The sequence below is a fragment of the Hordeum vulgare genome, chromosome 4H (assembly GCF_904849725.1).
Source record: "Hordeum vulgare subsp. vulgare chromosome 4H, MorexV3_pseudomolecules_assembly, whole genome shotgun sequence".
In the NCBI taxonomy this organism is placed as follows: domain Eukaryota; kingdom Viridiplantae; phylum Streptophyta; class Magnoliopsida; order Poales; family Poaceae; genus Hordeum; species Hordeum vulgare.
In genome coordinates, this window is record NC_058521.1 from 3313571 (window position 1) to 3336096 (window position 22526).

Sequence of the window (22526 nt, forward strand, 5' to 3'; positions counted from 1 at the left end):
CCGCGGACTATAACTGAGCTTTTCCAACCAGTTCTGTCGGCTAGGGTTCCCTCCCAATCGGTCACGGAAACTATATGGAAGGGCGGGGAAAAGTACTCATACTGGTGGCTCATGCAACATCATCAGCAATCAACAGGATTGCGTAGCGGCATGAATTAGGTATCCTAGGAAATTAGAGCCAACACATGAGTTGGGCTTTGCTTGTCGCTTGGGCCGACTCGGCCAGCCTTAGGTTTCTCTTGAAATGCATAACAAAGTACGTCGTGTGACATTCCTTCACCGTTCAGATTTGGTGTGACCCCAAGCCAATGCTCAATGGTACCATGCCTTGAGAGGAATCCCGTCTTCCTAGGATATCGATGATGCCTCCAGTGGATAAGGGCTTGCTCAACTTACTGATGACCCCTCTCCAAAGTGTGTCGATCAGGGATGGCTGTTGATACCTGGAATTGAAGGTGTACGACATCGAGAATCGGCAGCTCAGCCTGCACGGTGGTGTATGGCGGCATACTAGCTTGCAGTTGCAGAGACATGTTTGACAGGTGGATATGATCTTACTCTGGCAAGTCCATTTATATGCCACCACAGCCATGCACTGCAATACCTAAAAGGAACAAAATTTGTGAAAAGCTAATTTATGGTTAGCGCGTGCCGCGATGGATGACTGGGCATACAACTGCAACTTCAAATAAACCCAGTCTCTACTCTATCCAAGAGACGACGGTCAGCCTTGTCCTTCATGTGTTGTTGAGCTTTGGTTAAGATATTGTGGCAGGAGAGCCACCATTGTAGCCATCTCCCTGATTCAAGCCGTTAGATCTGTCACCGCCTTGTTAGAGACGTTGTTAAGTCCAAAGAAGAGAGGGTTTTGTCCATAGATGGCTTCTAAGGGTGTAGATTTGAGGATAATTGTGAGCAAAGCAACCAAAGTAGAGTTCCAAGCACTTGTTAACTCGCTCTGTCGTACCATTATTTCCAAGCGCGTATTTATATCTTGATATATTCTTGAATTGAAAGTAACATTGTTTTATTTGCTCCCCTTTCCTTGTGGTAAATTTACATCATTAGCTAATGTGCCGGAAAAAACGAATTTGAGTTGTATTTTAAATTAGTAGTTTGTTATACAATATTCCTTGTGTTTTCTTATAGGGCTGCAGATATAAATACAAATTTGACACAAATTTTGGATACTTGTTATTTTTAACACAGTATAGACAAAGAATCTCAAACATACGCGCACACACTCATCCTTATAAATGCACACACGTATACCCTAAACCTGTGAGCACCTTCAAAAGACTAAGCCGACACATCATCCTGAGATTGACATCGCCACGGATGCGTTCCTAGTCGACAGAAACGTCTCCTCCACGGAACACACAATGTTGGAAGGCCTGAAATAAGTTCTAAAAAATGCGAGCATCAGTGTCAAATATAGGATTCAAACACCGATGGGCTAGGATAGCACTGTCCTCCTAACCATTCAACCACAAGTTGGTACGTGTATATATGTTCTAATATAGTACTATGTTGATTTATCACTAGATTAAGTATCATCTAGTGCTACCCAGAATGTTAAATCGAATTTGTGAATGGATCAGTTCATGGATCTTTAATATCCCATGGTGCGCTAATAAAATTATATAATGCAAAGATTTTTATGGAAGTGACGATCTTTACACAGGCATGCTCGGTGTAGGTAACGGCGTCCGTAGCGGACAACACTTAAGAAACCCAAGTTCTCCTATGCTTCACAGCACTCTGCCGCGCCAACCACTAGGTCATTGGATTCATGACCCCCTCGATGTTCTACCACGGCAACATTTCACACACCCTTCATCCTTCTCTCCCCCTCCCAGAAAAATCTCGTCCTCTTCTCCGCCCACATAGCTGGTTCATTCTCCGGTGATGGTTTTCCAGAGGTTCTGGTCGTAGCGGAGACCAACCAGCGACACTCCTATTATGCTGGCCAACATGGATTGGCACTCACTCAGGTGTAGTTTCAGAGAACCAAACAACCTTTCCCCTTGCTCACAGAGAGGCACCAACATTTCAAAAAAGGTAAAGAGACGTGTATGACAAACCGAAGACACCATTAACCAACCAACCAGGTAAAGAGTTTACAAATTGCATGAGGCGGGAAAGCCCAACGGGCTCAACCTGATATAGACTTGGCAGAGACATAGAAACATGACAACGAACTTTTCAAAAAGTTGCTAGACTGTAGTTCCTACGCAATATAACCCATATTATTTTATAACCGCCTCAAAGCCAGACACAGGTTGAACATTGTTTGCATCTTCGGAGATAGATACACCCCATCATGGGAGGGATCACATTGGGGCTATGTTTTTTTTTGCTTTGACTACTACTATTTAGGACCATAGGCCGCGATCTATTCCTCCAGCTGCATCAAGAGAAGAATAGAATAATGATTACGACATGCCTAAAGCGCATAATGTTTATCAAGTCACAAGGATTCACAAATCAGCCATGTTACAAGGTGGTTGGTATCTTATTCCGGTCATTGCCCACGTTGAGAAACAAAGAAATTATATGGCCTACAAATGCAACTTCAAATAAACCCAGTATCGAACAACAAATACTCTATCCTAGAGACGACAGTCAGCCTTGTCCTTCATGTGTTGTTGAGCTTGGTTCAGATATTGTGGCAGGAGAGCCACCATTGTAGCCATATGCCTGGTTTAAGTTGTTAGATCTTTCATCGTCTCACTAGAGACGTTGTTAACTCCAAATAAGATAGGGTTTTGCCCGTAGAAGGCTTCTAAGGGTGTAGATTTGAGGGTGCACTGGTATGAGATGTTGTACCAGAATTCCGTCAAGGCTAGTCAATAATTATGAGCAAAGCAACCAAAGTAGGGTTTCAAGCACTTGTTAACAGGCTCTGTCATACCATTATTTCCAAGCGCGTATTTATATCTGGATATATTCTTGAACTGAAAGTGACATTGTTTTATTTGCTCCCCTTTCCTTGTGGTAAATTTACATCATTAGCTAATGTGCCGGAAAAAACGAATTTTAGTTGTATTTTAAATAACTAGTTTGTTATACACTATTCCTTGTGCTTTCTTATAGGTCTGCAGATATAAATACAAATTTGGCACAAATTTTGTATACTTGTTATTTTTAACACAATACAGACGAAGACGCTCAAACATACGCGCACACACTCATTCTTATGAATGCACACACGTATACCCTACGCCTATGAGCACCTTCAAAGTTAACAGGAACGTCTCCTCCAGTGAACACACAATGTTGGAAGGCCTGAAAGAAGTTCTAAAAATGCGAGCATCCGTGTAAAATATGATTTTTATGGAAGTGACGATCTTTACACGGGCATGCTCGACGTAGGTAACGGCGTCCGTGGCGGACAACACTTAAGAAACCCAGGTTCTCCTATGCTTCACAGCACCCTGCCGCGCCAACCACTAGGTCACTGGATTCATGACCCCCTCGATGTTCTACCACGGCAACATTTCACACACCCTTCATCCTTCTCTCCCCCTCCCGGAAAAATCTCGTCCTCTCCTCCGCCCACATAGCTGGTTCATTCTGCAGTGATGGTTTTACGGGGTTTTCGGTGGTGGTGGAGACCAACCAGCGACACTCATATTGTACTAGCCAACATGGATTGGCACTCACTCAGGAGTAGTTTTAGAGAACCAAACAACCTTTCCCATTGCTCACAGATAGGTACCAACATTTCAAAAAAACGGTAAAGAGACTTGTATGAAAAACCGAAGACACCATTAACCAACCAACCAACCAGGTAAAGAGTTTACAAATTGCATGAGGCGGGAAAGTCCAATAGGCTCAACCTAATATAGACTTGACAGAGACATAGACACATGACAACGAACTTTTTGAAAAGTTGCTAGACAATAGTTCCTACCCAAGATTCCTCATATTATTTTATAACCCCCTCAAAGCCATACACATGTTGAACATTGTTTGCATCTTCAGAGATAGGTACACCCCATCATGGGAGGGATCACATTGGGGCTATGTTTTTTTTTTGCTTTGACTGCTACTATTTAGGACCATAGGCCGCGATCTGTTGCTCCAGCTGCATTAAAAGAAGAATAAAATAATGATTATGACATGCCTAAAGCGCATAATGTTTGTCAAGTCACAAGGATTCACAAATCAGCCATGTTACAAGGTGGTTGGTATCTTATTCCGGTCATTGCCCACGTTGACAAACAAAGAAATTATACGGCTTAAAACTACCAAATCTAGCGACTGAAATGTCATGACTAAATATAAGACAGAAACATTTCAGACCCCTAATAAAACAAACAGTATATCTAGATAAATATCAATAGCAAAAATAATGAGATCAAGCTTTCTTAAACAATCCATGACTGATCCGTAGATTATGACACTAGTCAGAATTTGGAAGTCAAAAGCCAACATAGGCACATAAGGGGCTACCTGCATCATTGTCTGGAACTTGTTGCACACATCGCAAAACTCATTCCTAAGAAGAGCCAGCGCCATGAGGCACCTGCGATAATGCAAACATACCACATTGTCAAATTCTGTAGTGAATAATTACGCGAATTGAACTGTGGAAATCATAAGCCTCTGCATGAAAAAAAATACATCTAGCCATCTCAGACTTAGTCATGCTATAAATGTAAGTCTAGAACTACCAAGTTACAATAGAATAATCATAGAGGCATATTCAGTAATGAACCAAGTTCTACCATCACATGGTTGCACATAAAGTGAACGCCAGTCCTTGAGAATATTAGATTGGTATGAACATAGTATAGTGGTATAAAAGAGGAAATTAGCCGGCAGGTTTACATATAGAATGTGAACAATACAGGGTGTGGAGAATAATTATTGTGAACATATATAATAAGGTACTAAGTATACTGACCCTTCTTTGCTTCTTGCCTCGATGTACTGATTGAAGTGCATGCAGGAGAGGTTCACTTTCTTCGCACCGACACTGATACAGGCCAAAAAGAGCAAGATCAGGACACTATAAGTTTCTGAAACATATTAAACGTTGCTGCTGTCATAATGATGTTCTCAAGGAGCCATTTTATCTAGGGGTTGTAAACACAATAAATTGTTTGATCAACCAAAAGAATAAATAGCGGTAGCCTTAAATGCAATTGTAGATGTACTCAAGATGTATATTGCCATTAGCTAAATATAATAATAGATTTGTCCTCAAGACGACAAAGTATTCCTTGAAGAGCTATATCATGACCATTGGCATGGATAATGATAACTCCATGTGTAACAACAGAACTCAGATCTTATACTTATGTATATCTGACAGCCGCAAACGACACCGCGCCGATACATCCGATCATAAACGTGGATACACCAAAAAAACTACCATCGGGATTACACACATAAATATACCAAATTAATAATACCAGAACCGTTCACAACGCGACGTACTAACCATAATATTGCCGTTAGCATGAATACCGGTACTTCCTCTACATGAAACACAAGTAAACTCGACACTTCTACCTATGACAACACAACAACGCAAACAACTACATAAACTGCTTGCCCAAGACAAACACATCTAAATCACACCGACATGGATGTGGCGGAGAACAAACAAACAGTTATAAATGGGCCTGAGAAAGAAAAGGGCTTATCATCATCACCTGCAGCTGCAGCCCTTGACCCGATGCACCAGGTCGTCCACCTTGTCGAAGTCTGGCACGGGCTCGTTCCTGCGAATCGGAAAGCGGAGAGAATGAAATCAGTACCGAAGATGAGATGACGAAAGCAGATAGAGAGAGAGGAGAGGTTGGGGGCTGACAGCAGGCCGGCGATGTCGTTGATGATCCCGTTGGCGTTGCCGATGAAGAGCTTTATGACCTCGACGACCAAGCCCGGGCCTGAGCTGCCATCCTCTTCCCTTACAACTTCGAGTGAGTGTTACTGTCTTGTGCATATTCGGTTTCCCTTATTAGTCGAGGTTATAGTAATGTAATTGATGAATTATGCATGCGTGCGCAGGTTCCACTATATTCTTCTAGAGATTACGCTTGAGCAGGGACTAGTAACCGTCTTAGACTTGAGACGAAAAGATCCCAAGAAGTACGCGGACATGACTGAAATTCTAGAGAAGTAAGTTAAATCTATCATTATCGCACCATATCGACAACTTCAATTTGTTCATTTGCTGATATCAAGTAATTGTTTTCTTTGTCTGACAGGGTTTGGAGTAAATTCACCTCAAAAACTCCGGGACTGCCAAAGAAGCTGCAGTTTAGACATCCGAAAGTAAGTACTATAGTAGCATATATGTTTCACGCATCTCCTAGTGATTCAAGCGCTAGTTTCATCAATACCATTTAGCATGCTTGCTAATTATCAGTTTGATTGACCTATATTTCTTGTAAAGTGGTTGTGGCAGGAAGAAGGGACTAATTACTGTGGATACTACATTTGCGAGTCCATCCGCCACACGACCTGTGAGCGGGGCTACTCCGAGAAACAATATAAAGTGCGTAAATAATTATATTCACAATTTTATTTTATTACCATCATTTGTGTTCAGTTTCATTTATTCATATATATGTATTGACTCCCTTCTTCAAATTAGATATTTCGGATGCGAGATGAACTCCTAGCACCAGATCGTATGCGAGGAATTCAAGAGGAATTGGCGGCATTCTTTCTTGACCACGTGATCGCTAAAGATGGAGAATACTATGTGGACCCTGCGGGGTTCAATTTTAATTAGGAGATTATATTGTAAAAGATACTTATATTGTATATATGTAGCCAGTAGCGTCGGATAGATATACGAAAACTTGTTGTTCGACCAATCTCTCAGAGAAGGAGAGGTGGTCGATATCACTTCTCTTTGTATGCATCTGTTCATGACGATCTTCTGTTTCCTTCATTTGCTTAACTAGCTAGCGTGTCTAGTCCTCTCTATACGTATAGTACGTAGCGTCGACCAAGCACGGAGATAAGAAAGGACACTTCTCTCTATTAATTAGCATGCTAACACAATATATGAAACACCTAAATTAACCCCCCAAAACCCCAAACCCTTCCCCCCTTTCAAAAAAATAAAAACCCAGCACCTGAGATGCTGACACGTGGATGCCTATTGGTCCCGGTTGGTGCCACCAACCGGGACCAAAGGGCCTCCTGCCTGGGCTCGCCGCACTGGCCACGTGGAGGCCCATCTGTCCCGGTTTATGCAAGAACCGCACTACAAGAAATATGCTCATATGTGATGTTTTTTAAAATGTCGTTGACGAATTCGTCATAAATCTATGATGATTTCATCCGACATCATCGTAAACCGTTTGAGGGGATCAAATGTACATATAAATTACGACGATGTGAGTCAAAACGTCGTAACCGCATAAGATGAGATCGTCATAACTTTTACGACGACTGTAAAAATGTCGTAACATGTTCTAACTATGTTGACATGTCACTCGTGGGTCCATTCTATCCCACCCGATCCTAGTTTGTGAAGCAACCTACTATTCTATCATTCCGAAAATTCTCGAAAAATTCTCATAAATACTTTGGACTGTATATTTCTCAAATATGTGAAAACCCTCCCTTCCATAGTTCAAAAATAATTCAAAAATATTCATTTTCCTATTCTGTTCAGAATAGCACTTTGTGTAGGAAGTGCTATTTATGTTTCTTTGATTACCCTCATATTGTTTGGGCACTCTTTCCTATCCAAATCATTGCCTCATGAAACTTTCGTAACGATTTGCCAAGTAAATCTTTCTCAGCAAATTTCCAAAGTTTGTGTTCAGCTAACAGCTTTGTGAAGGAAGTACTAGATAAGAATATCCTGATGAGTTGAATTTTTTCCACATCATCTATGTGCCCAAAACATAGCTCTCCATAAAATTTTAGCCACATCTAACAATCCACGTGAGCTCATCATCCAATCTTTGTTTCTGGTAATATTTTCATTTTGTGAAGCAACTAGACTTTATATTGCTTTATAGTTGATGAAAATTTACCACGGGATGACACTGACCATATAACCTCACTCCACCAAATTTTAACTCATTTAATTCAGCCAGTTTCCCTCAATATTTTTCCCAATATTCTGTTCAGTAGAGAGCATTGTGAAGGAAGTATAATTTTTCTTTATCCAAATTTTATGAAATTTTTACAGTACCTTAATGTGCCCAAATTATCATCCTCCTCCAAATTTCAGCTCAATCCAATCATCTATGTGAACCCAGTTTCAATTACCATTTTTTGTCCAGATTGGCACATTGTAAAGGAAGTGTCACTTTTGCATCTCCAAATGTTATAATTTTTATACAGTGCCTTCATACGCCCAAATTAACATCATACACCAAATTTCAGCTCAATCCATTCATTCATTTGATCCCATCTTCAACATTCATATTTCTGCACAATGTGTTAGTTTGCAAAGCAAGTGCCACCTAGATTCATCCATTTGAGCTAAAATTTTGCCAAGAGAGTCTCCTTAGTAGATGATCATACTCAGCCAGAATTTAGTCCCATTTTCTATGTGAATTACCCGCACCGCTAATCAAACACTTGGCTGCTAATTTATGTTTGAGCTTAGTTCAATCTTCTCGTGAGATTATTCTATTGTATTCTTATTGCTAACACCTACCGAGGGATTGTCCAACCCACCAGACATGCCTATTCCACCTAGAACGCGTGGCAACGCAACGGTCAGGCGGTGACCATGCGGCTGGCATGCAAGTTCACGCGCTTTGGAGTTGGGGCCCTCGACCACCATCCAAACCTCTACGTCAAGGCACCACACCATGTATTTCCAATTAAATAGATACTTATATACCTATAAATGATTTTTGGGAAAAATAAAGAGCAAACTATAATGCAGCTGCAGTTCAAATTTAACCCGCTTCCAGCTGAATCGACATAAATTTGTCTTTTTCACGAGAGGTGGACAAAAGATTTTAACACCTAACCATTTTGTCAATTGTACATTAAATATGGACTAGTATTTTATAAAAATAATTTGGTCTAATTTTGAAACAAATATATGGTAGGTCCTTCACAAAAAAACTCATTTTGGTCACTTGAAAAATGGAAAATGAATTTTTCATACAAGGGAAATGAAAACTTCCTTAATCAACATTGTTTGCCATTCCAATATGCACCCTTGTGCATAATATTATATCATTTCAACAAGCTATGTCATGAATGTGGTCATAAGATTGATCATTTGGCTTGAAAGCCAAGAATCTTCACACATGATAGCCCATTTCTAAGAACACTTATTTAAAATAATTGTCGCATTACTTGTTTATTATTTTTCCTAGTAACGTTGTCACATATAATGACACAATGCAATGGTTTTCCATTTTTTTGAATTTGTTTTGAATTTTTCATGGCCATTTCAAAAGGCGGTCAAAACATCGGGTATGACCGTTCCTACCTAGTGGTTGAACCTTGACAATATTTTGATGTTTCTATGATTAAATAGATACTTGTGTACCTAAAACGATTTTTAAGAAAAATAAAGAGCAAACTATAATGTAGCTGCAGTTCAAATTTGACCCGCTTTCAGCTGATTCAACGAAAATTTGTCTTTTTCACGAGAGGTCGATAAAATCCATTAACACCCAACCATTTGGTCAACTGTACATTAAATATGTCCTAGTATGTTAGAAAAATGATTTGGTACAATTTTGTTACAAATATATGGTAGGTCCTTCACAAAAAAACTCATTTTGGGCAATTAAAAATGGAAAATGATTTTTTCATGCAAGGAAAATGAAAACTTCCTTAAGTAACATTGTTTGCCATTTCAATATGCACCCTTGTGCACAATATTAGATCTTTTGGACAAACTATGCCATGAATGTGACCATAAGATTGATCATTTGGCTTGAAAGCCATTAATCTTCACACATGATAGCTCATTTCCGAGAACATTTTTAAAAAATAATTGCCATATTACAAGGTTATTATTTTACCTAGTAACTTTGTCACATATAATGACACAATGTGAAGGTTTTCTATTTTTTTTATTTTTTTTGAATTTTTCACGTCCACTTCAAAATGTGGTCAAAACGGCGGGTATGTCGACCATTCATATTATTTGAAAATGTAACAAGCTCTCATGTTTATGAAATTTGGTGTGGTATTGGTTTATAGTCCCTAGAAGACGTGGAAAGTTTGTGAAAAAAATTACTAAGTTTTATCATGTTTATTTTGACAAAAGTAATAGTCTAAAGAAACACAAATTATTTAAAGCTTTCCTATTGGATGGAATAGAGCTCTCGTGGATCGATGACCTGGTTCTATTCAACTGCGCAAGGAAGGCTGCGAGGAGAGCGTGCGGTGGCGCCGCCAGGGTGGTGTCGCGGCTGCGGGTGGTCCGATGCATGACGGCGTAGGATGCCGCGCAGCTCAAGAGCGCGCGGGAGGACATCAAGGAGATCCTCAAAACCACCGACTGCCACTCCATCCTGGTACCTCCTCGCTCTCTCTCTACATATACATGCTTTCAGCTCTACCTCCAGGTTGCAAATCCATCATCGTATTTCTTTCCTGCTAACAAACTGAATAAAGCTTGACCGCATCAAAAATTTCATCTGTACCGCTCCAAAGTTCTCTTCACTTGCCGTTTTATGAGCGCAAAAGCAGTGACACGCTCGTCCGTCGCTGCCGGTGAGACTGGGCATTGTGCTGGTCTCCGGCTGCCACCTCGCATTGATCCAACGGACGGGTGACGACGATGAAAACAGTTGGTGCACCACGCCGCAGCCACCCGTGCCAGTGTCTTTTGGATGGAGCACGAGGTTGGCCTGTGTGTGTTTTGCTTCTTGGAATCTTGGCATCATCGAAGCTGCTATCAAAAGGAGTTGAGATGAGTGCTTCACATAGCTAATGGCCACATCGAAGTTGAATTTTTTCCACATCATCTATGTGCCCAAAACATAGATTCCTCTATTTTTAGTATTTGCAAACTACTCCCTCCGTCCCAAAATAAGTGTCTCAAGCTTAGTACAAGTTTGTACTAGAGCTTGTATAAAGTTGAGACAGTTATTTTGGGACGAAGGGAGTATTTTAAATCACTGCTTTTCCGAACCAATCAAAACCCTTCCCACGGATCGATGACATGGCGCCCATCCATCCATCCATCCATCTCTTCATCCCACATCCATCCATCCATCTATCTACAGAAAAAAAAACTAAAAAAAGCAACCCAAACCCTAGGTCAGATCCCCCCATCCCACCCTTCCTCCCTAGTCCCCATCTCCTCGCCGCCGCCGCCACCTCCTCCCCGTCCCCGCCCCCCTCCCGATCCCCACCACCTCGTTCGAGGACAGGGACCGCGGGCTGTCCTCGTCGGAGGCGGCGGCGCGGCGGCGCGCGCACGGGCCCAACGAGCTGCTCGACCACCCGGGGCACTCGGTGCTGCAGCTCATGGCGCAGCAGTTCGAGGACACGCTGGTGCGCATCCCTCTCGCCGCCGGCGCCGTCTCGTTCGCGCTCGCGCTCTCCTCGTCGGCCGGCGCGCTCACGCTCTCGGCCTTCGTCGAGCCGCTCGTCATCTTCCTCATCCTCGTCGTCAACGCCGCCGTCGGGGTCTGGCAGGAGACCAACGCCGAGAAGGCGCTCGAGGCGCTGCGCCAGATCCAGTCCGACCACGCCGCCATGCTCCGCGACGCCGAGTGGGCGCCCGCCCTCCCCGCGCGCGACCTCGTCCTGGGGGACGTCGTCATGGTCCGCGTAGGGGACAAGGTCCCCGCCGACATGCGCGTCCTCAGGCTCGTCTCATCGAACCTCCGGGTCGAGCAGGGGTAGCTCACCGGCGAGACCAACTCCGTCAACAAGACGGCCCACGCCGTGCCGGCCGACGATGCCCACATCCAGGCCAAGGACTGCATGGTGTTCGCGGGCACCACCGTCGTCAATGGCAGCGCCGTCTGCCTCGTCGTGCATACCGGGATGGCCACCGAGATTGGCAAGATCCACTCGCAGATCCACGAGGCCTTGCAGGAGGACGATGACACGCCGCTCAAAAAGAAGCTCAACAAGTTCGGCGAGGCGCTCACCATGATCATCGTCCTCATATGCATCCTCGTGTGGCTCATCAAGGTCAAGTACTTCTTGACCTTCGAGCTCGACGGATGGGTGCCCATGAACATCCATCCATCTATCTACATCCATCCATCCATCTACATCTAAGCAATCGTTTTTGTTTGCTAATGTGATAGGTATTACTTGGTGTGGACCGGCTAGACATGATTAAAGGACTCCTGCAAAAGGTGTTGGCCTTTGATAAAATTCTTGTGGAAAACAAGGAATTGGATTCTGAATACAAAGTAGTTCTACTGCAGATTGCAGTGCCAACCAGAAGTGACGTACCTGAATGTAGGATTCATTTTTATGGTTTATAATTTGTTCGTGCCTTCTATGCAAATAACTCGTATAATGGACATGCAGAATATTTACTTACTTGAATGGGTTTATAATTAAGTACAATGTGATATCATGCTTCAGAAATAATATACCTTCTAGGCTTCTACTAGCTGAAGTAATGGAACTCCCAAGTTTGTTGCTGACACTTCTTGTGAATGAAATAGAAGATGCGGTAATGTTTGAAGTGTTTTGTCCAGAACATAAATTTCTGCATGATTGGGTTCCTTAGAATATTTCAGAGTACTGTTTTTAGTAATCATTGAACGCATATTACTATTGGTAATTCTCTACTTTTAATTTGCAAAATAAAAATGCCTCATTAAGATTTAAGGGTCCAAGTCCCAAGAGTCTAATACCACACACACAGTCGGCCATTCTTAAATTTTGCATCCTAATGAACTTCTTTTCTGACAGAAAATAATGCTACTCTGATACTGATGACATAATTACAATCAATTCCCTCACACCCTTAGCTCTTCAAATTATATATGTTTTGGGTTTTCACACATTTGGTACCTCTGCCCGGCGAAAACATAGGGGTTAATCATGTTGTGCAATTCTATTCAGGCCTAGTTCAGGGAACTACCCGAAGGCGTGCTTGATAGCCTCTCACCGGAGCAAGTCCTGAACTGCAGCAGCCTCTCCTTCCAACGGCGACCAAGGTAACCTAGACCTCTTTCATCTCTTCTGCTTCGATTTATTGTTGAGTTACTGGCCTGTTGTTGCTCGTCAAGTGCTGCTGCTGTGCTTTGCCTCTGCTGATTGCTTACGTTGTTCATGTGTTGCTGCTGCTGATTGATGTTTATGTGATGCTGCTGCTAATTGCTTATTGTTGCTGCTGTTGTGCTCTGCCTCTGCTGATTGCTTTATGTTGTTCATGTGCTGCTGCTGATTGATGTTCGAGGGGTTCGTGGACGAGGAGTCCGATGGCGAGGTCAAGCCCTTCCCCGCCGGCAGGAGCGGCTTCTCCGGAGGTAAAGAAAGGGCCCCTGTCAGCCCCGCGTCGGTTTGGGTGCTTCTGTTTGCCCTGCTCCTCTAACCTCTCAGGTGAATAGACGGTTTCTTGGGCCCGTTGTGCGATGGATGGATCCGGCGTCTAGGCCGCCTCTTCGGAGATCCATTGGATTTCCTGCTCTGCTCAGGATTTGGGGTGGTCGATTTGAGTCGTTTGGTGGGTTGGTGGTCGGATTCGCAGCAGTAGCTAGATGTAATGTCGATTTGTGCTAATTTTATGTGAATGCTCATTGCAACTTAATTACCCCGATTTCATATCTAAACTTTTCCTTTGTCATGTGACTGAGATATATCTAGAAAAAGATCCTTGATGCAACTCCGATGACTGATTAGAGAAGCTTGATGTTTATTTTTGTGAAAAATATGGTGTTGTATCCCCCCGCAAAGAAAAAAAGAAGGAAAATATGGTGTTGTAGATGTGGCTTGTTCTGGAAAACTTTTATCTCCCCTCCCCCCGGGATTTCTCTGCACGTAGGTTCTCTGCAATATTTTGAGGGTGGAAACTTCTCTCATGGTGTATTTGCAAGTATATTTATGGATCGTTGTTTATTAGTCAAGGTTCTACTTGGTGCTAGTTTCCCGATCCCTACACTGATTATAGTTTCCTGGTAAGGTTCCACTTCCTCTATTTTCATGCATGGATCGGATCCTGGAGTATATTTCATTTAATATGCCTCTGGTATCTATTTCTTTTTATCAGGCCTTATCGGTACTGATTCTATATGCTAGATGTACTGCTATTAATCCTGCTGACCCTCACATCCTGATTACTGTCAATGGTGCACTAATCTATAAATCAGAAGGTATTTCCTGATACCTGATTAAACTGCTATTGAAGTTTGAGTGCTAATGCAGCATATCATTTTGATTAAAGATTAATAGTAGGCAATGTAAACTGTAGTCAATAATTCAGGTAAAAACTTAAAGATTCATAGTAGGCTATGTAAACAGTAGTCCACAGAGAAAGTACGTCGTTGTTTCCATGGTATTTTTGCTTTGTAGGCAATATTACGGTCCAATGTTTTTTTGTTTTGTCTCTTTCTCTGTTGCTAGGAAAGTGGTGAGAAGATGTCGATGATGCCTACTTGGGACATTCAAATCAACACAACATAAAAATTTCTGAACCTATGTCTCATAGAAGGGTGGAATGAACTCCATTGTTAGCAGATGTGCCATTGTTTTATTGTGGAATTCTGTCTGTTCTTGCTATATTTCTGTGTAAGGAAAATGTATTCATGAGATGAGTTATTGTGTTATGTAAACTTGGGAGATGTATTATGTGATGTTATATGATGGATGATTTTAATTTGACTTGGAGTTTTCTTGATTTGAATATGAAATAGTATTGGATTTAATATTGGACAAATAATTGGGTTGAAAAGGCCCAACAAATAGAAAAGAGACCAAGTTCTGGAACGAAAAGTTGTTGAATTTAAAAATGAAAAAAAGGCCAAAATTGAAACTGGACCAAATGTATTTGGGCACTAAAAGGCCGGGGCCCAAATTATAAGGATACAAAAAGAATTTGAAAAAAATATATTAAAGTGGTTGTAAATAGGCTAAGGCCCAAAAAGAAGCCCAATAAGAAAAAGCTCAAGAAAATAAAATCAGCCCATGTGATCAATTGAAATGGGTTGGGCTGATTTCAACCTTGACGTTTTGATTTCGTCGTAATTTTGCCACGTAGGACTGGGTTAGATTGCCAACGACAATTTAGGATCGTCGTAAAGGTTACGACGATCCAGGAATCATCGTAAAAGTTACGACGATTTCGATCAAAACGTCGATGTTGTTCATTTCTGACGCTCCGTTTTCGACGCTTGGTTTTTCGTCGTAAGATCGTCGTAAACTAAAAACCGTGACGATGTAGCGACGAAAATATAGCGTCGTGTATTAGCATATTCCTTGTAGTGCCGGAACTAAAGGTTTAGGGCATTAGTACCTACACTTTAGTCCCGGTTCAAAAACCAGGACAAATGGCCCTCACGAACCGGGACAATAGGTCCTTTCTCTACTAGTGTAATAAAAATATGAAATGCAAAGATTTTTATGGAAGTGACGATCTTTACACGGGCATGCTCAGGGTAGGTAACGGCGTCCGTGGCGGAGAACAGTTAAGAAACCCAGGTTCTCCTATGCTTCACAGCACCCTGCCGTGCCAACCACTAGGTCACTGGATTCATGACCCCCTCGATGTTCTACCACGGCAATATTTCACACACCCTTCATCCTTCTCTCCCCCTCCAAGAAAACCCTTGTCCTCTCCTCCGCCCACATAGCTGGTTCATTCTCCGGCGATGGTTTTCCGGGGGTTCTGGTGGCGGTGGAGAGACGAACCAGCGACACTCATATTGTATCAGCCAACATGGATTGGCACTCACTCAGTTGTAGCTTTAGAGAACCAAACAACCTTTCCCCTTGCTCACAGAGAGGCACCAACATTTCAAAAAATTGTAAAGAGACGTGTATGACAAACCGAAGACACCATTAACCAACCAACCAGGTAAAGAGTTTACAAATTGCATGAGGCGGGAAAGCCCAACAGGCTCAACCTGGTATAGACTTGACAGAGACATAGACACATGACAACGAACTTTTCGAAAAGTTGGAAGACTATAGTTCCTACGCAAGATTCCTCATATTATTTGATAACCGCCTCAAAGCCAGACACATGTTTGCATCTTCAGAGATAGATACACCCCATCATGGGAGGGATCACATTGGGGCTCTGTTTTTTTTTTTTTGCTTTGACTGCTACTAATTAGGACCATAGGCCGCGATCTGTTGCTCCAGCTGCATCAAAAGAAGAATAGAATAATGATTATGACATGCCTGAAGCGCATAATGTCTGTCAAGCGGCTGAAAATGTCATGACTAAAACTAAGACATAAACATTTCAGATCCCTAATAAAACAAACAATATATCTAGAGAAATATCAATAGCAAAAATAATGATATCAAGCTTTCTTAAACAATCCATGAACGATCCGTAGATTATGACACTAGTCAGAATTTGGAAGTCAAAAGCCAACATAGGCACATAAGGGGCTACCTGCATCATTGTCTGGAACTTGTTGGACACATCGCAAAACTCATTCCTAAGAAGAGCCAGTGCCATGAGGCACCTGCAGTAATGCAAACATACCACATTGTCAAATTATGTAGTGAATAATTACGCAAATTGAACTGTGGAAATCATAAGCCTCTGCATGAAAAAAAATACATCTAGCCATCTCAGACTTAGTCATGCTATAAACGTAAGTCTAGAGCTACCAAGTTACAATAGAATAATCAAAGAGGCATATTCAGTAATGAACCAAGTTCTACCATCACATGGTTGCACATAAAGTGAACGCTAGTCCTTGAGAATATTAGATTGGTATGAACATATATAGTACAGTGGTATAAAAGAGGAAATTAGCCGGCAGGTTTACATATAGAATGTGAACAATACAGGGTGTGGAGAATAATTATTGTGCAACATATATAATAAGGTACTAAGTATACTGACCCTTCTTTGCTTCTTGCCTCGATGTACTGGTTGAAGTGCATGCAGGAGAGGTTCACTTTCTTCGCACCGACACTGATACAGGCCAAAAAGAGCAAGATCAGGACACCATAAGTTTCTCAAACATATTAAACGTTGCTGCTGTCATAATGATGTTCTCAAGGAGCCATTTTATCTAGGGGTTGTAAACACAATAAATTGTTTGATCAACCATAAAAATAAATAGCGGTAGCCTTAAATGCAATTGTAGATGTACTCAAGATGTATATTTCCATTAGCTAAATAATAATAGATTTGTCCTCAAGACGACAAAGTATTCCTTGAAGAGCTATATATCATCACCATTGGCATGGATAATGATGATTCCATGTGTAACACAACAGAACTCAGATCTTATACTTATGTGTATCCGACAGCCGCAAACTACACCGCGTCGACACATCCGATCATAAACGTGGACACACCAAAAAACTACCATTGGGGTTACACACATAAATATACCAAATTAATAAATACCAGAAACGTTCACAACGCGACGTAGTAACCATAATATTGTTGTTAGCATGAATACCGGTACTTCCGCTACATGAAACACAAGTAAACTCGACACTTCTACCTATGACAACATAACACAACAATGGAAACAACGACATAAACTGCTTGCCCAAGACAAACACATCTAAATCACACCGACATGGATGCGGCGGAGAACAAACAAACAGTTATAAATGGGCGTGAGAAAGAAAAGGGCTTATCATCATCACCTGTAGCTGCAGCCCTTGAGCCGATGCACCAGGTCGTCCACCTTGTCGAAGTCTGGCACGGGCTCGTTCCTGCGAATCGGAAAGCAGAGAGAATGAAATCAGTACCGAAGATGAGATGACGAAAGCAGGGCGGACGAAATCAGGACCAAGATGAGATGAGAAAAGCTGATGGAGAGATGAGGGGTTGGGGGCTGACAGCAGGCCGGCGATGTCGTTGAGGATCCCGTTGGCGTTGCCGATGAAGAGGTTTATGACCTCGGTGACCAAACCCGGGCCTGAGCTGCCATCCTCGTCCATCGACTGCAGGTACTGGAAATATTCGTCCACCGTACCCTACATGGATCACATCACATCACATCACGAGAAGGCAAGCCAGCAAACCAGCAACCAACGGGGTCAGAGGGGGGGGGGGGGCTCACCGTGGCGAACATGGACGTAACCAGGGCGTTTAACATGGCGAGCGATCCGGAGGAAGGAGCGGCCGGGTGGTGGAGGGGGCTTGGGGATGGAGGTCCGTATAAACCCGGACGCACGAGGCTCTCCCCACGTTGCAATAACTTCAGTGGCTCGGCCGGAAGCTATTTACGAGCTAAAGGTTGAAGACGCCGTATGCGGCCAGATGGGCGCCCGCTCAAGGCTGTGACCACTTGTTCGATGGGTCCTCCACTGACTATTGACGGCCGGAATCTCTCTAAAAAACTGGAGATGTGTGTTTACGATCGAACAAGAAGTTTAGTGGTGGCTGGCTCAGATTGTCGTATGGAAAACCATCAACGATCAACAGCTAGTTTTGTTTGATAGTAGTGGCTGGCTGAGATTGTCTTGTACGGTAGAAAGAGGCAGTTGCCATCAGGTAGTAGTGTATGCACGACTTCTTGTAAAAAATAATTAAGTCCAAGAGTAGTACTAGTCTGATCTGAGTGTCTTAATAGATTTATTTTTTAACACAATACCGGTGCAGACGCTCACATAAACACAAATACACTGAACTCTATGAAGCCTACAAGCAATTTGAGAGATTGATCCAACGCATCATTTTGAAATTGACAAAGATCGACACAACGTCTACATCGCCGAAAGTTGTAAAATAAATCCAAAAAAATGCAAACACCAGTATCAAGTTTTGGATTTGGACCCTGATGGACTGAAGATATCAAAGTCCTCCTAACCATCCAACGAGACATTGATTCGTAAGTCTTAATAGGCTTAGTTATTCTAGTTTGTGTTGGTTTAGGTTAGCTGCCTATAGCTAGTGAGGTCGATATACACATCGTAGAATTTTCTTTTTTACAACAAGAATATGTTAACATCGCGGAGATACCGGTTACACCTAACACTGCACCAACAAAATGTCACAAAACATATCCAGGATGCACATAGGCTGACAATGAAAAGAAAAAAAAAACAAAGGCCCCACCACAGTGATCAACAACTCTCAGCAGCAGCCACTGAAAAAAAAATAGCATGTTATACCGCCGTTAATAGCATGGCATAGCACATAGACAATGGTCTCGCTAAATTGATCAGTGTGCAATCTCTCGCTAATAATACGTTATAGTGCGCTATAACCGAATATCCAATTCTAAGATCGGGTTCATCTGCACTCGGTCATAAAAAATTCACAAAAAATTACAAATAACCAAAAAAATTGTGTAAGATAGATAATTTGATGTGTGAGGCGCGTTTCAAATTTTAGACCATTTGGACATTTGAATAGCTCTGAGGAAAAAAAGACAATTGGGATCCAAACAGTACATGAAGAGTATATTTTTTTAAAGACTCCAAATTTGTCTTTTTTGCCGAGAGTTACTCGGATGTCCAAGAAATTTGAAATTTGGAGCGGACATCACCCATCAAATTCTCTATGATGACAAAAAAAATGGGAATTTTTTAAATATATCTAGTATTTGTTTCGATATTTTATTTAGCATGGGTGCCAATGAGCCTTGGAGCCAAAAACGCCTCACTCTTACGCTACTAGTATATTTTCAGGGACGACGCTGCAGCACAGTAACCACCACTGAAGACAACACCCCGAATACAAAAAAATCATCAAAAATGACGCCTGCAAGAAGAGAACAGTGCACATGCGTGGTTGTCACCCAATCAAAGATCTTAGGTTTTCATCCTGGAGAAGTGAGAGCTCTCAAAACAAATGCCTTTAGCGAGGCCATTGCGAGACACAACCAATAAAGGCCAAGCCTTAGGTTTTCACCTTGGAAGTGACGACTCGGCACTAGTGGAGCACCACCAAAAATAAATCCTTCAGTGTTGCCACCCCCACTTGCCGCCGATGCTCATGAAAGTTATCAAACACCAAACTCACGAGTACCGTGTCCACAGAGGATGGGAAAATCCCACAAGCCAAATACGCGCACCGGCTTGTGAGATAAAGCCTCCATCCCTCGAAGGCCGACTCCTCCATTACTAAACCTCTAATCTTAGCCACCATGACCTTCTCCACCATTGTCTACACCATGGGTAACATAATGTCAACAAACTACGGAGCTTCCGGTCGCGCGCTCATGAAGTCGCGTAGGCTCATATGGGCGCGCACCACTGAGTTCTATCGGTCTGGATATCCAGGGGCATTGCGCCAACCCGTGAAGCCTTCCTACAGTAGTTCCAGAACACGTCGACGGCTAGATCGAGGAGGACGGCTCACGCAAATTGTTGCCATGACGCAAGGAAAACACTAGGAGCTCCTCGTTTATTAGGTAGATTGGCAGGCCCCCACGCCATCGCCCGCCTGCTCCCAATAGCAGGTTGGCGATCTCAACGGGCACCGCCGTGACCCGGACCACGCAGAGATGAGGAGCTGAGCCGCACTGAGTTCCCCGAACCCGGTGTTGTGCCGCCCTTGCGACCATAGGGACAGCCAAAGTCCTCGTAGAAGTCCGAGCCACCGCCCCAACATCCATACCCGTCGGGCAATCTGCGCCATTGCGAAGCTATGCCCGAATATCCAGCCATGCATGAAGGTACCCCCCCCCACCCTCCTGCTGCTGCCGCCACCAATCGCATGAGGGATGAGGGCTCGCCGCCGCAATCAGCCTCACGGACTTTAACCGGAGGCGTCCTTCGGTGATGGCGAGGGGACCATGGGCGAAGGGCCGGGGCTCGCGGCTGCTCTAGGGTTCCAGCCGAGTCGCCCCTCCTGGGAGTGACACCGTACAATTTCTGACTTCTCCTTCAGGGGAAACAAGGACTAGCGCATATGACGCTCCTTGAACAACTTGATTAGAAAGGTTCCAATCGTGTGATCCCGTAACATTAGCCTAACAGGCTTCCTTGGGTGTATCGTGAAGCTCTTATAAAACCACGGTTGAAACGTTTGTTCAGAAACAAAGAGCATGCCAAGTTGATGCGGTGGCACAAAGAAGACCATAAGAAAGACGGAAAGTTGAGAGCACCCGATGATGGGTCGTAGTGAAGAAAAATCGAGAGAAGGTAGGTGGACTTTGCATGTGACCCAAGGCACGTATGGTTTGGTTAAAGTGCAGATGACATTAATCCTTTTGGGGAGCAGAGCAGCTATCATAGCACATGGCTCGTGACTCTATGTATCTATAACCTTCATCCTTGCTTGTGCATGAAGCGCAAGTTCATTATGATGCTAGTGCTCATCCAAGGCCCTAAGCAACCCGGCAACGACATTGATGTTTACATAAGGCCATTAGTTGAAGAACTTTTACAGTTGTGGAATGGAAAAGGTGTACGTGTGTGGGATGAGCACAAACAGCAGGAATTTGACTTACATGCGTTGCTGTTTGTAACCATCAACGATTGGCCTGCTCTCAGTAGCGTTTCGGACAGACAAACAAGGGATACCACGCATGCACGCATTATTTAGATGACATCGGAAGTATATATTTGGACAAATGCAGGAAGAATTTGTACCTGGGACATCATCGATTTCTTCTGACCAACCATCAATGTCGAAAGAAAGGTAAGCATTTCAAAGGTGAGGCAAATCACCGGAAGAAGCCCGCCCTCCATACCGATGATCGCATACTTGGTATGGTCAATGATTTACAATTAATCTTTGGAAAGTGTCCCGGCGGACAATCTGTTCCGAATGACGCTGAGGGACGTGCACGCATGTGGAAAAAAGAAATCTATATTTTGGGACCTATCCTATTGGAAAGACATAGAGGTCCGTTATGCAATCGATGTTATGCACGTGACGAAGAATGTTTGTGTGAACCTGCTAGCTTCTTGGGCGTGTATGGAAAGACAAAATATACACCATAGACACGGGAGGACCAACAACGTGTGCATGAAAAAGACGGGCATGCATTCAAAGCAGTATGAAGGTCCTGCCAGCTATGCTCTTACCAAAGAAGAGAAGGGAATCTTCTTTGAATGCCTGCTAGGTATGAAGGTCTCGACTGGCTTCTCATTGAATATAAAGGGGATAATAAATATGGCAGAGAAAAAGTTTCAGAACCTAAAGTGTCATGACTGCCACGTGATTATGTCGCAACTGCTTACGATTACATTGAGGGGGCTTCTACCGGAAAATGTTCGATTAGCCATTGTGAAGCTATGTGCATTCCTCAATGCAATCTCTCATAAGGTAATCGATCCAGAAATCATACCAAGGTTAAAGAGTGATTTGGTGCAATGCCTGGTCTGTTTCGAGCTGGCGTTCCCACCATCCTTCTTCAATATCATGACACACATCCTAGTTCATCTAGTAGACGAGATGGCATTCTGGGCTCTGTATTTCTACACAATACGTTCTCCTTTGAAAGGTTCAAGAGAGTGTTAAAGAAATATGTCCGTAGCCGTGTAGGCTAGAA

General features: G+C 42.9%; 2 protein-coding genes and 1 pseudogene across 2 annotated transcripts; 1 reads left to right on the forward strand and 2 right to left on the reverse strand.

The window, feature by feature from the left end:
- Nucleotides 1–3754: 3754 nt before the first annotated feature.
- LOC123448309 (histidine-containing phosphotransfer protein 2-like) lies at nt 3755–10474 on the reverse strand. The gene is made up of 6 exons (XM_045125156.1): nt 10302–10474; nt 5825–5923; nt 5667–5735; nt 4913–4984; nt 4459–4531; nt 3755–4090 (listed from the first exon to the last, which is right to left on the reverse strand). Exons 1-6 carry the CDS (start codon nt 10472–10474, stop codon nt 4055–4057), a joined length of 522 nt encoding a protein of 173 aa, XP_044981091.1. The 3' UTR covers nt 3755–4054.
- Nucleotides 10475–10796: 322 nt separating this feature from the next.
- On the forward strand, nt 10797–12201 carry LOC123448310 (annotated as a pseudogene).
- Nucleotides 12202–15917: 3716 nt separating this feature from the next.
- LOC123446875 (histidine-containing phosphotransfer protein 2-like) lies at nt 15918–18330 on the reverse strand. Its single transcript, XM_045123416.1, has 6 exons — nt 18141–18330; nt 17918–18054; nt 17722–17790; nt 16961–17032; nt 16502–16574; nt 15918–16242 (listed from the first exon to the last, which is right to left on the reverse strand). The coding sequence occupies exons 1-6, from the start codon at nt 18174–18176 to the stop codon at nt 16207–16209; spliced, it is 423 nt and encodes a 140-aa protein (XP_044979351.1). The 5' UTR covers nt 18177–18330; the 3' UTR covers nt 15918–16206.
- Between the last annotated feature and the right edge of the window lie 4196 nt (nt 18331–22526).

Bases quoted from the DNA above. Each gene is read 5' to 3' on its own strand.
- LOC123446875 (XM_045123416.1), bottom strand. From the start codon at position 18,176: ATGTTAAACGCCCTGGTTACGTCCATGTTCGCCACG. The intron at 17,791-17,917 runs GTCAGCCCCCAA...TCCGATTCGCAG, and splicing joins AACGACATCGCCGGCCTGCT to GAACGAGCCCGTGCCAGACT. The intron at 17,033-17,721 runs GTGATGATGATA...GGCCTGTATCAG, and splicing joins CTCAAGGGCTGCAGCTACAG to TGTCGGTGCGAAGAAAGTGA.
- LOC123448309 (XM_045125156.1), bottom strand. From the start codon at position 10,474: ATGGAGTGGCAGTCGGTGGTTTTGAGGATCTCCTTGATGTCCTCCCGC. The intron at 5,736-5,824 runs GTCAGCCCCCAA...TCCGATTCGCAG, and splicing joins AACGACATCGCCGGCCTGCT to GAACGAGCCCGTGCCAGACT. The intron at 4,985-5,666 runs GTGATGATGATA...GGCCTGTATCAG, and splicing joins GTCAAGGGCTGCAGCTGCAG to TGTCGGTGCGAAGAAAGTGA.